This window comes from Pleuronectes platessa, chromosome 5, assembly GCF_947347685.1.
Source record: "Pleuronectes platessa chromosome 5, fPlePla1.1, whole genome shotgun sequence".
In the NCBI taxonomy this organism is placed as follows: Eukaryota; Metazoa; Chordata; class Actinopteri; order Pleuronectiformes; family Pleuronectidae; genus Pleuronectes; species Pleuronectes platessa.
Genome location: NC_070630.1, coordinates 1384029 through 1400695, shown reverse-complemented (window position 1 = coordinate 1400695; position 16667 = coordinate 1384029). Strand labels below are relative to the sequence as shown.

Sequence of the window (16667 nt, the reverse complement as noted above, 5' to 3'; positions counted from 1 at the left end):
TCAATTGGCTTAAAGCCAGCATCATCCTATGACCAACTCCTCAAGGAGGAGGACCTCTCAGGTAATTTAAAAGCCCTTGCACCCCAAAAATCGCTGCCATTTCCTGCTCTCTGAAGACGTCAATAGACCGTTCCCGGTCTAGCTAGATGGTTTGATTGCTAAAGGAGGCAATCGCCATTTTACCCTGCTCTGAAGACGTCAACAGACCCCTTCGGGGCCTCCCAGATGTTCCAGTTGCTAAAGGGGGCAATTACATACGTTTGTTTTATTTCCATCTTCTTTTATTTCTTTATTCAGTCGACGTTTTATTTTGATAGGACTTTTTGTTATTTTAACTTGAAGAGGCTGCGCACAGGAACTCGCTCGCCGGCCGAGCATCACAGACTTTTCTTTTCACGATCCCCACAGCTGCGCCACAGATGTTAATCCCTGCAGGACAAAGCATCATTCTGTCGCAGAAGAGACGAGGCCGAATTCCGTTCCAAGAGCAAGAGAAGTTCGCTCTATTCGGCCCAGCGCTAACCTCCGTTGTAAACACGAGACCCACCGGAGCTCGCTTAAGAGGCCAGGACTTCACTCATCTGTTTCCAGGAAAATTCGCCGTCTGTGCAGGCATCCTGAGGTTATCAACGAGATTCACTGGACTTCTGGAAAATCCGCGCGCCACGCGCAAGCAACACCGCGAAGGTCACAGTAAGAGGCTTTATTGTCTGGGCAGAGACTAGTTTAAATACTTAGCGTGTCATGTTTATTTGAGTGTGTTTGTTTGTAGATCGCTGATCTGTTTTTAGCCGTGTAACACGAGGAAACAATGCGTCACTTCCGGTTCCTTGTTTACATTGGCGAATGTTTTAAAGTGCCTCGCGCCGTGACAGAGAGCCTCCGGCAGCACTGTTATCGTCCGACTAAGTTTGCAGAGACCTAACCTGTTAAAAGATCGGTGCACAACTCTAATTTGTGTACTGAGTGGTGAAGTCACTGTAGCTGGTCTCAGACGATGTTTTTGATGTCTCTCTCTCTTTCTCTCTCTCTTTTCTCCTAAACCTGTTTTTACACACGTCCCGACCTACACTTACATATTTCATGTGGCATAGAAAATTCTAGATTTAAAGAGCCTTAATACATCTCGACGCCATTCGGCGCCAGAACCAGGAGATAAGAAATCTCTTTGTCTAAAGATCCCCTTTGTTAAGGTCAGTGACCGGCAGCCATTTTGCTTTTCGCAACGTGGCTTCATTCATAAACCTCCATCTTGAAAGTACGTGAACGTAACATCTTGATCCTGGCCAGACTACATCACCCCGTGATCTCGTCATTACGCCATAGCCACTCCCCTTTCTCTTTAGACACACACACCCACACACACACATAGAGACACAGACAGGCAGACACACACGACCACACACACACACCAGTAGATACTCAGTATTACATGTGTGACCATTGTGATAAGTGCTGCTGCTGCTGTTGCCTTCTTTGAAATATTGGAGTTTGTTAAATGAAGAATCATTGAAATAAGATTAACTTTATTTCCCCTTTTGAATAAACACTTTTGTAATTAAAGTATTTGTATTTCTGTGATTATTTGTACATGTGTATGTGAATACAGCTGGATTACTATAGCCTGTGCTCGAACTTAAAACCCTTCATTGTTTATTATATAATCATTAATATTAAATATTGAGATTATTAATTTAACTTTTATCACTTGAGACTGATAACTATAGTTTGACTAGTTGGTCCCTGTAACCAGGGTGGTGCCCCGCAACGATAAGCATTAATTACAGATTGTTTCATTCTTAATTGATAATTTTATTGTTTTCATCAATTATTTAACCATTATTAATTGATAACTGTATAATTTCTAATTAATTATTTTACTATTCTTAATTACTAGCTTTATAATTTTTAATTATTTTTAATAAATAATTTCTATTTTAATAATCATTTCTCATGATTATTAATAATTAGCCAACGTCAAATCTACTACTACTATTGAACAACATCCTTTTACATTTCTCATCAAGTAGAATCTGTGAAAAACATCATGACAGTGATTAAACAGCAGTTTGAACGTGTGAGGGTCCGAGGGAAGCTCACCTGGAGGCTGATGTGTTGGAACAGCTTCAATCCACAAAGTGTGACTTTCAACAAACCTGCTGAGATCCATGTTTGTAGATCCTGGTTCTCATCATCTCATGTGAGGGTCGTCTTTACACCCGAGGTGGAGAGACTCCTTCTTATCCAAGTGTCTTCAGGTCAGAGGTCGGCTGCAGCGTCGTTATCTCACCAGGCCAAACATTCATCTGATCCCACATTCATGAATTAAAGTCCACACAGAAAGGCCTTGTGAACAAATATGACAAAACTCCACGTTAAAGAACATACACATTAGAACGTTGTGTTATGTATGAGGACGCTAGAGGGTAGAAAGCTCATATGAGGAAAAAATAACCTTAGTGTCTCAGGAGCATCGAGACAATTTAAGCCAAACAAATCATATGAAGACTTCACAGCTTCGTCCAACAGGGAGCTGAGAGGGAAATCATGAAGAACATCCAGGTCTCCCAGGTCCTGTGGAGGAATGTGAAGCTGCAGTCTGAAGACATGTGTCTGATTTCAAACCACATTCATGAACCGTAGAGGCTGTGACGAGAGGACACAGTGAAGAGTTTCCTCTGGGTCACACACACTCAGAGGAATATACACATCACATCAGTTCTTTCTCTGGCACACATTTTCAGCATCCAATCAGACGCCTTCATCAGACGTCAAATCTTCAGGCTCCTTCATCATCATCATCATCATCACCTCAGTGTGTAAGCTCCTTCTGTTCAAAGCACCTGATCATTGGACTGTTTCCACGGTGTTCACTTCCTGCTGCCGACTATTCCTCTGCTCACTTTAGATGTTATTTCATTCTAATTTACTCATTTGTATTTGTTTCTCTTAAAATCTCTCCTGGTTTTTATGTAAGTATGTGTGTGTGTGTGTGTGTGTGCGTGTGTGTGTGTGTGTGTGTGTGTGTGTGTGTGTGTGTGTACGTGTGTACGTGTGTGTGTGTGTGTGTGTGTGTGTGTGTGTGTGTGTGTGTGTGTGTGTGTGTGTGTGTACGCACATTGAGATTAAAACTAACCACATCATTGCAGCATTGGAAAACATTTTATCACAAAATCTATAAACGTGTGCCGGTCCGAGGGAAGCTCACCTGGAGGCTGATGTGTTTAACATAACTTATCTTTACTTTTGTATAGACAGTAAAGATATGTGCAGTGTGAGAATATGTGTAGTGATTGTATTGGACAGGCAGATGAATCAGGCACAGTTAAGGGTTAAAGTGTTAGAGTGCAGTCCATAAGGGAGTGGAGAGTTTTCACTGGCAGCAGAGCTGCTTGTACATTTGTTTCAGGTTTTACAGGTTGTATCATCCAGCATCTCAAGCTCCTCCCTCTCCTGACACACCAGAGAAACCAGGAAGCATCTGTTCCTCCCTGAAGAGACGCAGGCTGAAAACCAGACGATCACATTCACCTTCCAAACCAAACTGAACCAAACCAGACCAGACGTCCTGAGTGAGTCCAGCTACAGGAGAGAAGAGTCAAACTACAACCTGCCGACGCTCCACACACTGACCGTGAGTTTAACAAACACCTCGACTCAGAGGGGAAGTGAACCTCAGTGAAGTTCATGGAGCTGTGACTGACTGACTGTCTGTTTTCAGCTTCACCTGGAGACTCAATGGCTTCCAGATTAGAAGAGGATCTCTGCTGTCCCGTCTGCCATGATGTCTTCAGAGATCCTGTTCTTCTGTCATGTAGCCACAGCTTCTGTAGAGACTGTGTGAAGAGCTGGTGGAAAGACAAAGAAGTAAAAGAGTGTCCACTTTGTAAGAGAAGATCTTCAAAGTCAGAACCACCTGTTAGCCTGGTGTTAAAGAACCTGTGTGAGAGCTTCTTACAGGAGAGAGATCAGAGCTCTTCACCTGCTCTCTGCAGTCTGCACTCAGAGAAACTCAGACTCTTCTGTCTGGACCATCAGCAGCCAGTGTGTATCATCTGCAGAGATTCAGAGAAACACACCGACCACAGATTCAGACCCATCGATGAAGCTGCAGCACAACACAAGAAGCAGCTTCAGGAAACTCTGGAGCCCTTGAAGAAGAAGTTACAGAGTTTTGAACGTGTTAAAGTAAAGTTTGAACAAACAGCAGAACACATTAAGGTCCAGGCTGGACTCACAGAGACGCAGATCAAGGAGCAGTTTAAAAAGCTTCATCAGTTTCTGGAGGAGGAAGAGGAGGCCAGGATGGCTGCACTGAGGGAGGAAGAGGAGCAGAAGAGTCGGATGATGAAGGAGAAGATTGAGTCTCTGAGCAGAGACATAACGTCTCTTTCAGACACAATCAGAACCACAGAGGACGAGCTGAGAGCTGAAGACGTCTCGTTCCTGCTCAACTACAAGGCTGCAGTGGACCGAGTCCAGCAGCGCCCCCTGCTGGATGATCCACAGCTGGCCTCAGGAGCTCTGATAGACAAGGCCAAACATCTGGGCAACCTGAGCTTCAACATCTGGAACAAGATGAAGGACGTGGTCTCCTACAGTCCTGTGGTTCTGGACCCAAACTCTGCTCATCCAGAACTCGTCCTGTCTGAAGATCTGACCAGTTTGAGACGAGGAGAGAGACAGAAGCTTCCTGACAATCCAGAGAGGTTTGATACTCTCGCCTCAGTCCTGGGATCTGAGGGTTTTAACTCAGGGACTCACAGCTGGGACGTCCTGGTTGGAAACAGTACTCTCTGGTTAATTGGTGTAAGAGCAGAGCCTGTCCAGAGGAAGGGATTCGATCTGTCTGGATTATGGGGAATATGGTTCCATGAAGGTGAATACTCAGTACTGTCACCATCAGGATCATCTGTTCTCTCTGTGCAGAAGATCCAGAGGATCAGAGTGAAACTGGACTGGAACAGAGGAGAACTGTCGTTCTCTGATCCTGATACTAACAAACACATTCACACCTTCAAACACACTTTCACTCAGAAGATGTTTCCATACTTTAACATTGTAGGTCCCATGAAGCTGTTACCTGTGAAAGTCTCTGTGACTCTGGATCAGAGCCGTTAGAGATAAAGATTTTATTCATCATGTTTATTTCTTCAAGAGAAATCTGCTGAATTTAAAAGTTAAACTTGTTATTCTAAAGCTTTGTTTATTTCTCCTTTTACTTCTCACTCATTTTTATTTCTCCTGTCGACTTTTCCACGTGTGTAAAAAGATTTGATTATTTTCTGATCTTTATCTTGGTTTGTTTTTTACTTTCATGGAAAATGTTTTCTATCATTTAGATTTTGTGTGGATCCATGAAGTCGAGCAAACTGATGAAGATCCACATAAAAACACATTTATCAATAACAGCTGATCATTGTTCACATTCAACAAACTTTATTAAAACTCACACATGAGACATGATTCATGTTTAATCACATAAAGTCTGTTCACATATGAAATAATCCAACATATATGAACATTTGTCTGTTTGATGTGATGAAGCCAAAATGATTCTGTCTGTAAAAGTGTTTATTCAACAGCAGCCGAGTGATGTGATTTTAATATTGTGATCAAAATAATAAAAACTATGAAACAGAAACAGAGTTTTGACCTTTTTTAAGTTGAAATGTAAATATGAAGCCAAAATGATTGTGTCTGTAAAAGTGTTTTCATTCATACAGTAAAATGAGTCTATTCTTCATGTTATTCTCTGGGACGCTCGGACTCGCCTGCACCATGTGACTCTCACACAAGCAGCAGAAACCCATGTGGACCTGTCAGCTGGTTCCACCTGGGTCAGGGTCTGAAGCCCACCAGGACCCACTGGGCACAGAGACGACTGGTTTCACATGAACAGAAAACTGAAAACTGAAGATGAGTCTTGATTTAAAACACAAAGATCAGAATCACCAGAGTTTGTAGATTTGTTAAGAAAAGTGTTTATTATCATCATTAGTCTTAATAACTGATTTGAAAGTGTGAACACACCCATCACACTGACTCTGCTGAAGCTCGACTGCACCAACCACTGGAGACACAGGACTTGTTGAAGACTGATGAATATTTTATAAATGTCTGGCATAAACTTTTCATAAAGTCCAAATCTGCTGTTCAGTTATTTGCAGAACTAAAGGGACAAACTGTGACTCTCCTCCATCAGTGTTCACATCATCTCCATCAATAACAACTCAAACTTCAACAGTGTGGAGAACCTCCTCCTCCTTTCTGAATTCATCAGATTCAAGTCATTACAGAGCGACCAACAGAGACTCAGAGTCTCCTGGAGAAGAGGAGGTGAAACAGGGAGGATTGGAAGTGTTGGGCTGGCTAATTCATTTCCCAGTAGTGCAGCTGGTTAGCTGGAGGCCATGTAAACACTCTCCTCCCCTCAGTCGCTCGGCTGTTTAAGGGATCAGACGTCTATTTAGCTCAGATTATCACTCTGTGGGTTATCTCCTAACCTGAGAGCAAAGAGGAGGAGGAGGAGGAGGAGGAGGTAGAGGAGGAGGGGGAGGAGGAGGAGGAGGAAGAAGACGATAGTTCAGAGGGAGAAAGGACGATCTTTTCAGAAACTACAGAATAAGAGAATAAAGAATAAAAGAGAGGAACTGACTGTGGAGTGGAAAGCAGAGGAGAGGATACATGAGTGCAGCCTGTCCCTCTGAGGCGTGTGCTGCTGTAACATCAGTGAATTAGAGCTGTTTGTTTTGTCTCTGTTAAAACCAGCGAGTGAATCATGACACAGAACAATCTGAGGAGAAATGTTCACCGATTCATAAACGTGAGGCTGCTTAACAAACACATTGTTTGTTGTTAAATAGGGTCCAGTTATTTAGTGAGAAACTAATTATGATAATAAACAGGAGCATCATAAACACACATGGAAGTGACTCAGTATATGAGGGACAGTGGATTTCTGTATAAGGTCTCAGCAGAGATTTAATTAAAACGTTAAAAACATTGTTATCAGAACTTAAAAAATCCGACTGGCTCCACAGGAGCTCGGTGGCATTTTAATAAAACCGACCACGACATGGAAATCACATTATATAAACATTTAAAATGGCGAAAACTTCTTTGTGAACCAATGAACTATTCACTACACTGCCTCCGTAGGATTTCAGTATCATAACATTGAGCCTAAATGAGACTGAAACAAGTTCACACTGCATCATTTTCTGAAATGTTTCATTCATCTCGATTTTCCTAGAAAAATTAAAGTTCAGCCCTGAGTGATAGGCAGTGTAATTAAGAAAATGTGTTTTATAAATATAGATATGAAAATGAAACAGGAAGTATCGTGATGACGTTTCTCATGTAGATCCGTGATTTACAGGATCACAGCAGGAAAAACCCACAAGAGACAAACGAGGCCACATGAGGATAAATCCACAGAACGAAGGAGAACATACGAAACACACACATCTGACAGACGGGATGAAAAGAGGATACTACACACACACACACACACACACACACACACACATGCAATCTGACTGCTATGCATACATTTCAGTACTGCAATTCAGAGAGTACTTGAAGTTTTGTTCTTGTTGAAGTATAATTCAACACACTCACATACACACACACACACACGCACACACATACACACAGACACTCAAAGTTCAGCCACCAGGGAAGGGGCGGTAATTTCTTCACACATGTAGACACAGCACGTACACGGCACATATGAAAAGTTCAATGCACACAATCTACATGTCCACACACACACACACACACACACACACACACACACACACACACACACACACACACACACATATTAATTCAGTTTTTCTCCTCCTAACCCAGTTGCTGCCGACTCCTCCTCCAGAACCTGGTTCATATTATTGATTTTAAACCCATATCTCACTTCTACTGTTCCTTCACATTTGCCTGCAGCAGGTCTGTTAAACACTTTTCACTCCGAGTCGAGATACAACTTTAAAAATTCACAAATCCCAACAAATGAGCTGCACGTTCTGAAGAATTGAACCGACTCTCAGGAGGCAGATTTCCCCTCTGAGCCGAGCCCGACTGTCACACTGCTCCACCGGAGAGCTGCGTCTGAGGCCTCACACCAAAACACCCTTTTAAAATGATTCTCCTCCGACCCCCCCCCCCCCCCCCCCCCGAGTCAAACACATTCAAATCAGGCAGATGAAGAGGAAGTGAAGCTCCAGAACGCAGCGTGAGTCGGACCCTCGGTGAAGAGGCCGTCTGGGTTTAGTGATCAGAGAAATCTGGAGTTAATACGTTTTGAGAGAACAAATCATGAGCTGATTCGAGATTTTAGAGAATCCTGGTGATTTTTTCCTAATTCAGACTCTGACTCTGGTTTAATGTTTATTTATAATTGGACCAAAGTCAGATTCACACGATGTTCAGTTTGTGAGAAGACACATTCTTTAGGGTCGGTCGACTTCTTCTGGGGACGAGTTCAACATCAACACAACTCGAGCTGAGACGCAGACCAACAACAATCTGAAATACAGAGTTTAAGTTTTGTGCTTTGTTTCACTAATTTTTCATCCTGTTCACCAAATGATCTACAATATGTCTAAATGTCTTTTTCATATATGATAAATGTGTTACCAGCGACTCTAGTGGGTTTGGATACGTTGAAAGATGTGAAAGATGATTAATCTGGTGCTTGGACCCAGGATGTGGTAAATTTATAACTAAATAAATAAAGAAACGAATTATCTAACATTTCATATGAGGGTGAATAAGACGGTGACAACTAGAAATTAAAAGACAGAACATTTTCAACAATAGAAAAAACCCAGGATGCTCTGACATGACTAATGGCTGCGTTTAACACCTGAGTACAAGTTGTGTGGGAAGAAGAATGTGACAAGAGGGAATAAATTAATCATAATGCAGAACAGCAGAGATCAACACAGAGAGAATTATGAAGTCTGCTGTGACATGAAAGAGTCTCCGGGAGATTTTATTTACTTCTTCTTTCTGCAGTTTTCTAACAGATGGAAAAATGTTATCTCAGATTGTGGGTGAACCATCTTGGGTTTACACTGGACTCAATGAGGCCCCATCTTCATCTTCTTCCTCATCATCATCATCATCATCATCATCATCATCATCATCATCACCTCAGTGTGTTAGCTCCTTCTGTTCAAAGCACCTGATTCATGGAACTGTTTCCACGGAGTTCACTTCCCGCTGCCGACTATTCCTCTGCTCACTTTAGATGTTATTTCATTCTAATTTACTCATTTGTATTTGTTTCTCTATAAATCTCTTCTGGTTTGTATGTAAGTGTGTGTGTGTTTATGTGTGTGTGTTTATTTGTGTGTGTGTGTGTGTGTGTGTGTGTGTGTGCAGGGAGCTCAGAGGAAAAGCAGCCAACGGTTTCGGTTCAGTTACTCCACACGACTCAATCACTGAAATGGGTTTTTTAAACACCTCCTTTAAGTTCTGGTACTCAGATGGAACTCCTGAAAGATCTGGAAACTCATTAAGAGGAGAGGAGCTGGAGGGAAGTGATGAAGCAGATTTTAGGCAGACAGCATGACACTGGTTACTCCATTGTAAAATGGAACCGGCAACCTAGTCAATGAGAGGATTATGTCTTCTTAACCAGAGGTGCCCTAGAATAACTGGTTGTTGTGGTGCATGAATCAGCTGAAACGTGATGAACTCTGTGTGGTTACCTGACATGACCAGACGGAGAGGGATGGTGCGGTGGGTCACTGTGCAGAGGAGGCGTCCATCCAGGGCAGTGGCCTTAATGGGCTGGATCCAAAGTTCCTGATCAACACCCAGCTGAACGGAAAGAGAAGAGCTGGGCGTGGAGCAGGGGACGAGAGGGCATTTCAGAACTTGTGATGTGGCTCACCAGCTACCTCGGAAAAGAGCCCGGTCTTTAACTGGACAAGATGACACATAGTGGCCCCCCTGTCGGACAGCTCATGTTCAATGTAAACGAGGCGTCTGGAGTTGAAGAAGGTAGAAGACCACGATGACTACTTGTCACCGCCCACTCTCTCCTCTGTTCCTGGAGACGTCCGTCGGTGCGGTTAGCCGTAGCTATGAGCGTGTCCAAATCAGAAGGAGGATCCCGTGCCGCCAGCTCATCCTTGATGACGTAAGCAGCGAGGGTCCAGCAATCAATAGAATAATCCACCACTCGCCAACTCCCCTGGACCAGGTTGAAAATTTCACGAGCAGCCTCTCGGCCGGGGGTAGCATCGTCAAAAACCTTCCGGAGACCATCAGAGAAGGCTGACACGACACTTGAGCAGTTATGGGAGTAGCAAGAGTTCTGGTTTATTGGATGATCAGAGGTCAAAAACCAGGCAGACAGTCAGAGGAAGCTAACAAATCCAATAGGGAGCAGGCAAAAAGGGAATCCAGGGTCCAGACGGCAAGTCAGAGAGAAGATCAGGCAGAGCAGTGAAACAAGGATAACGCTGGAAAGCTAGGAACAAAACACAGGAGGGTCGCGACATTTTTGGTTGATTTGACAAATTTTAATATTTGTTTTTAATATTTTTTCCAAACAGTTTGATTTAAATGTCTTTAAATATACATTAACATGAATCCAACATATTGTAGTGAACGGATTAACGGAGGCAGAAGACGTTATCTGTCAATCAGCGACACACAAGAGCTCTCTCCAGCTGGGCACCGGTTCACTCACAGCAGGAGACGAGCCGAGACCTGTCACTCCAACTCTCCTGTACACACAGGAGGACCCGCCCCTCGCTGCTGTGCCAATCACGAGGCAGCATGTTACACACTGGCTCTGTCAGGTTCCTCGTGATTGGCCGAGAGCCTATTCAGTCCCCAGCTGACTAAGATCGCAGACACAAGGACGCACACTGCAATATTATTGAAAATAATATTTTGGAACATTTAGTTCACCCACAAATCTGTTTGCAATCATATTCGCAAGATATTCCTGGTTCTTAGTAATGAATGCACAATAACAGGATAGCTATTTTTATATATGGAACTAGGCCCAGTTTAATATAAAACACACCTTTGTATTCAATAAGGGGTCCCTGCTCCCTCTCTATCAGTTTGAGGGTCCATTGCCTGTACAACATTGAAGACCCCTGCACTAGACGATCTGGCAAAGAACAGAGGAAATGGGCCGGTATATATACTGGGTGACTGATGACTGATGGAAAGCAGTTGGGTCTGGGGCTGGGGCAGGTAATGGGATCTGTGGGAAGGGGTGATGCAGAGCAGCAGGGGGGAGTGGGTGAATTCTGAAACAACCCTGAGAATTAGTACATGAAAAATCAGATAACAGAAAATGAAAATTCTATGAGCTGACTGAAGATGTGAAAATTTGTAGTTTTACAGCAGCAAGAGTCAAAAAGACATCAGCAGGTAATAAGAAACATGTAATACTAAAGTTGTGAGGAATATAGGAATATGGAAATAGGTGAATGTAATTAAAATAATGTATAGACAGTAAAGATATGTGCAGTGTGAGAATATGTACAATTTATGTATCACACGTGAACTGTTGATATTGCAAAAGGCAGATGAATCAGGCACAGTTAAGAGTTAAAGTGTTAGAGTGCAGTCCATAAGGGAGTGGAGAGTATTCACTGGCAACAGAGCTGCTTGTACATTTGTTTCAGGTTTTACAGGTTTTATCATCCAGCATCTCAAGCTCCTCCCTCTCCTGACACACCAGAGAAACCAGGAAGCAGCTGTTCCTCCCTGAAGAGACGCAGGCTGAAAACCAGACGATCACATTCACCTTCCAAACCAAACTGAACCAAACCAGACCAGACGTCCTGAGTGAGTCCAGCTACAGGAGAGAAGAGTCAAACTACAACCTGCCGACGCTCATCATCATCACCTCAGTGTGTAAGCTCCTTCTGTTCAAAGCACCTGATTCATTGGACTGTTTCCACGCTGTTCACTTCCTGCTGCCGACTATTCCTATGCTCACTTTAGATGTTATTTCATTCTAATTTACTCATTTGTATTTGTTTCTCTTAAAATCTCTCCTGGTTTGTATGTAAGTATGTGTGTGTGTGTGTGTGTGTGTGTGTGTGTGTGTGTGTGTGTATGTGTGTGCATGTGTGTGTGTATGTGTGTGTGTGTGTGTGTGTGTATGTGTGTGCATGTGTGTGTGTGTGTGCGTGTGTGTGTGTGTGTGTGTGTGTGTGTGTGTGTGTATTAAAAGTCACCTCATAGCTCGGAGCAGCAGGTTGTTTTCCTCTCAGTCTGCACTGATTCACTGATACAGATATAGAACCTATGAGCCAGTCTCTGCTGTATTAATGTTGTTTAGTGCGTTCACGTCATCTCATATTCATTAATATCACATCTCTGTTTTCATATCTTGTTGTTTAGTGTTCTAAAGGATGAAAAGCCTGATGGTCTTTTAGTTAATAAGTAATTATCTGTCTTTGTTATGTTAATCTCTTAGAATCAAACACACACATCAACTGCTTTCCTCTTTAAACCTGTGATTAATAATAAGATTGATTTTAAAGATAGTTTATGACACTTTCTTTGAATCAGTGTCTTGTGTTTCCTCTCTGTGAATCAGCCTCTGGCTCACAGGGACTGAGAGGAGGTGGCTCCACCCAACATGTTCACTCCTGTTCTGCAAAGAGCTTCCGTGTGTTATAAACAACATGATTCCCTCATCACTGTGGAGCTGCTCACTGCCCTCACTGCTCTCACGTCCATTTCTCTCTCTGTGCAGTCGAGGGCTGAGCTCCACTTCATCATCGCCACTGAAACTTGGTTATTTGTTGCATTGAAGAGTTGATGTTTCTAAGAACTTGACCCTGAGAGGATCAGACATGAGTGTGAGACCATATCAGGAGACGAGGCTGGAATTTACTGGAGATTGTTGGTTTAATGAAGAGTTGACATCTTGTACAGTTTGTAAATCATCAGTTAAATGTGAGTTTCAAGAAGTAAAGTGAGACAGTGCAGCTGTCAGCATGGGAGCAAGTCAGTGACACAGGTGTGTGTGTGTTTGTGTGTATGTGTATGTGTGTGTGTGTGTGTGTGTGTGTGTCTGTGTGTGTGTGTGTGTGTGTGTCTGTGTTCAATAGACAAACCTGCTGAGATCCATGTTTGTAGATCCTGGTTCTCATCATCTCATCTCATGTGTTATTTTAAACATGGTTTCCCTGAAGCGTGACTTCCATCACCTGCAGCACTTCACATGAATATTCATCACAAGTCTCATTAGAAGAGAAAATATGTTCATAGGTTTGATGAATTTATTTTCTTTAAACTCATGACTTTGCTTCTGTCTCTTTAATGAGACGTCAGCTCTGCAGTTTTGTCACAGACTCCTCCCCCCTGCACCACCTGACCTTTGTCTTTAGGATCTGACACAAACCTCTTCTTGACAAAGTTAATATTTTATCATAACTTATCTCTACTCATGCATAACTACCTCTGAACTTTGAACACTGATCAGATCATATTCAAGCAGCTATTTCACAACCAAGTCTCTTGTCTGTGTGAACTTGTTGCTGCCAAATGACTTTTGACCAGTTATCAAATCCAAGGTTTGAATCACTTTTTACAATCGTGTCCTGACACACCAGAGACACCAGGAAGCATCTGTTCCTCCCTGAAGAGACGCAGGCTGAAAACCAGACGATCACATTCACCTTCCAAACCAAACTGAACCAAACCAGACCAGACGTCCTGAGTGAGTCCAGCTACAGGAGAGAAGAGTCAAACTACAACCTGCCGACGCTCCACACACTGACCGTGAGTTTAACAAACACCTCGACTCAGAGGGGAAGTGAACCTCAGTGAAGTTCATGGAGCTGTGACTGACTGACTGTTTGTTTTCAGCTTCACCTGGAGACTCAATGGCTTCCAGATTAGAAGAGGATCTCTGCTGTCCCGTCTGCCATGATGTCTTCAGAGATCCTGTCATTCTGTCATGTAGCCACAGCTTCTGTAGAGACTGTGTGAAGAGCTGGTGGAAAGACAAGGAAGTAAAAGAGTGTCCACTTTGTAAGAGAAGATCTTCAATGTCAGAACCACCTGTTAGCCTGGCGTTAAAGAACCTGTGTGAGACCTTCTTACAGGAGAGAGATCAGAGCTCTTCACCTGCTCTCTGCAGTCTGCACTCAGAGAAACTCAGACTCTTCTGTCTGGACCATCAGCAGCCAGTGTGTATCATCTGCAGAGATTCAGAGAAACACACCGACCACAGATTCAGACCCATCGATGAAGCTGCACAACAACACAAGAAGCAGCTTCAGGATACTCTGGAGCCCTTGAAGAAGAAGTTACAGAGTTTTGAACGTGTTAAAGTAAAGTTTGAACAAACAGCAGAACACATTAAGGTCCAGGCCGGACTCACAGAGACGCAGATCAAGGAGCAGTTTAAAAAGCTTCATCAGTTTCTGGAGGAGGAAGAGGAGGCCAGGATGGCTGCACTGAGGGAGGAAGAGGAGCAGAAGAGTCGGATGATGAAGGAGAAGATTGAGTCTCTGAGCAGAGACATAACGTCTCTTTCAGACACAATCAGAACCACAGAGGACGAGCTGAGAGCTGAAGACGTCTCGTTCCTGCTCAACTACAAGGCTGCAGTGGAACGAGTCCAGCAGCGCCCCCTGCTGGATGATCCACAGCTGGCCTCAGGAGCTCTGATAGACGAGGCCAAACATCTGGGCAACCTGAGCTTCAACATCTGGAACAAGATGAAGGACGTGGTCTCCTACAGTCCTGTGGTTCTGGACCCAAACTCTGCTCATCCATGGCTCGTCCTGTCTGAAGATCTGACCAGTTTGAGACGAGGAGAGAAACAGAAGCTTCCTGACAATCCAGAGAGGTTTGATGAATACAGCATAGTCCTGGGATCTGAGGCTTTTAACTCAGGGACTCACAGTTGGGACGTCCTGGTTGGAGACAATACTGACTGGGCACTGGGTGTGTCAGCAGAGTCCGTCCAGAGGAAGGGAGAGAAACTGTCTGGATCATGGAGAATGGTGTTCCAAGAAGGTAAATACTCAGCACGGTCACCATCAGGATCATCTGATCTCTCTGTGCAGAATATCCAGAGGATCAGAGTGAAACTGGACTGGAACAGAGGAGAACTGTCGTTCTCTGATCCTGATACTAACAAACACATTCACACCTTCAAACACACTTTCACTCAGAAGATGTTTCCATACTTTAACACTGGAGGTCCCATGAAGCTGTTACCTGTGAAAGTCTCTGTGACTCTGGATCAGAGCCGTTAGAGATAAAGATTTTATTCATCATGTTTATTTCTTCAAGAGAAATCTGCTGAATTTAAAAGTTAAACTCGTTATTCTAAAGCTTTGTTTATTTCTCATTTTACTTCTCACTCATGTTTATTTCTCCCGTCGACTTTTCCACGTGTGTAAAAAGATTTGATTATTTTCTTTATCTTTATTTTTTCTTTATCTTTAGTTTGTTTTTTACTTTCATGGAAAATGTTTTCTATCATTTAGATTTTGTGTGGATTCATGAAGACGAGCAAACTGATGAAGATCCACATAAAAACACATTTATCAATAACAGCTGATCATTGTTCACATTCAACAAACTTTATTAAAACTCACACATGAGACATGATTCATGTTTAATCACATAAAGTCTGTTCACATATGAAATAATCCAACATATATGAACATTTGTCTGTTTGATGTGATGAAGCCAAAATGATTCTGTCTGTAAAAGTGTTTATTCAACAGCAGCCGAGTGATGTGATTTTAATATTGTGATCAAAATAATAAAAACTACGAAATAGAAACAGAGTTTTGACCTTTTTTAATTTGAAATGTAAATATGAAGCCAAAATGATTGTGTCTGTAAAAGTGTTTTCATTCACACAGTAAAATGAATCTATTCTTCATGTTATTCTCTTGGACGCTCGGACTCGCCTGCACCATGTGACTCTCACACAAGCAGCAGAAACCCATGTGGACCTGTCAGCTGGTTCCACCTGGGTCAGGGTCTGAAGCCCACCAGGACCCACTGGGCACAGAGACGACTGGTTTCACATGAAAATAAAACTGAAAACTGAAGATGAGCCTTGATTTAAAACACAAAGTTCAGAATCACCAGAGTTTGTAGATTTGTTAAGAAAAGTGTTTATTATCATCATTAGTCTTAATAACTGATTTGAAAGTGTGAACACACCCATCACACTGACTCTGCTGAAGCTCGACTGCACCAACCACTGGAAACACAGGACTTGTTGAAGACTGATGAATATTTTATAAATTTCTGGCATAAACTTTTCATAAAGTCCAAAGCTGCTCTTCAGTTATTTGCAGAACTAAAGGGACAAACTGTGACTCTCCTCTATCAGTGTTCACATCATCTCCATCAATAACAACTCAAACTTCAACAGTGTGGAGAACCTCCTCCTCCTTTCTGAATTCATCAGATTCAAGTCATCACAGAGCGACCAACAGAGACTCGGAGTCCCCGGGAGAAGAGGAGGTGAAACGGGGAGGACTGGAAGTGTTGGGCTGGCTAATTAATTTCCCAGTAGTGCAGCTCGTTAGCTGGAGGCCATGTAAACACTCTCCTCCCCTCAGTCGCTCGGCTGTTTAAAGGATCAGACGTCTATTTAACTCAGATTATCGCTCTGTGGGTTATCTCCTAACCTGAGA

The 16667-nt window shown here is 42.9% G+C and overlaps 2 protein-coding genes across 2 annotated transcripts; both read left to right on the top strand.

The window, feature by feature from the left end:
- Window positions 1-3493: 3493 nt before the first annotated feature.
- LOC128439676 (nuclear factor 7, brain-like) lies at window positions 3494-5644 on the top strand. Its single transcript, XM_053422060.1, has 2 exons — window positions 3494-3634; window positions 3722-5644. The coding sequence occupies exon 2, from the start codon at window positions 3739-3741 to the stop codon at window positions 5119-5121; it is 1383 nt and encodes a 460-aa protein (XP_053278035.1). The 5' UTR covers window positions 3494-3634; window positions 3722-3738; the 3' UTR covers window positions 5122-5644.
- Window positions 5645-13636: 7992 nt separating this feature from the next.
- Window positions 13637-15799, top strand: LOC128439675 (E3 ubiquitin-protein ligase TRIM35). Its single transcript, XM_053422059.1, has 2 exons — window positions 13637-13776; window positions 13864-15799. The coding sequence occupies exon 2, from the start codon at window positions 13881-13883 to the stop codon at window positions 15261-15263; it is 1383 nt and encodes a 460-aa protein (XP_053278034.1). The 5' UTR covers window positions 13637-13776; window positions 13864-13880; the 3' UTR covers window positions 15264-15799.
- Window positions 15800-16667: the final 868 nt, after the last annotated feature.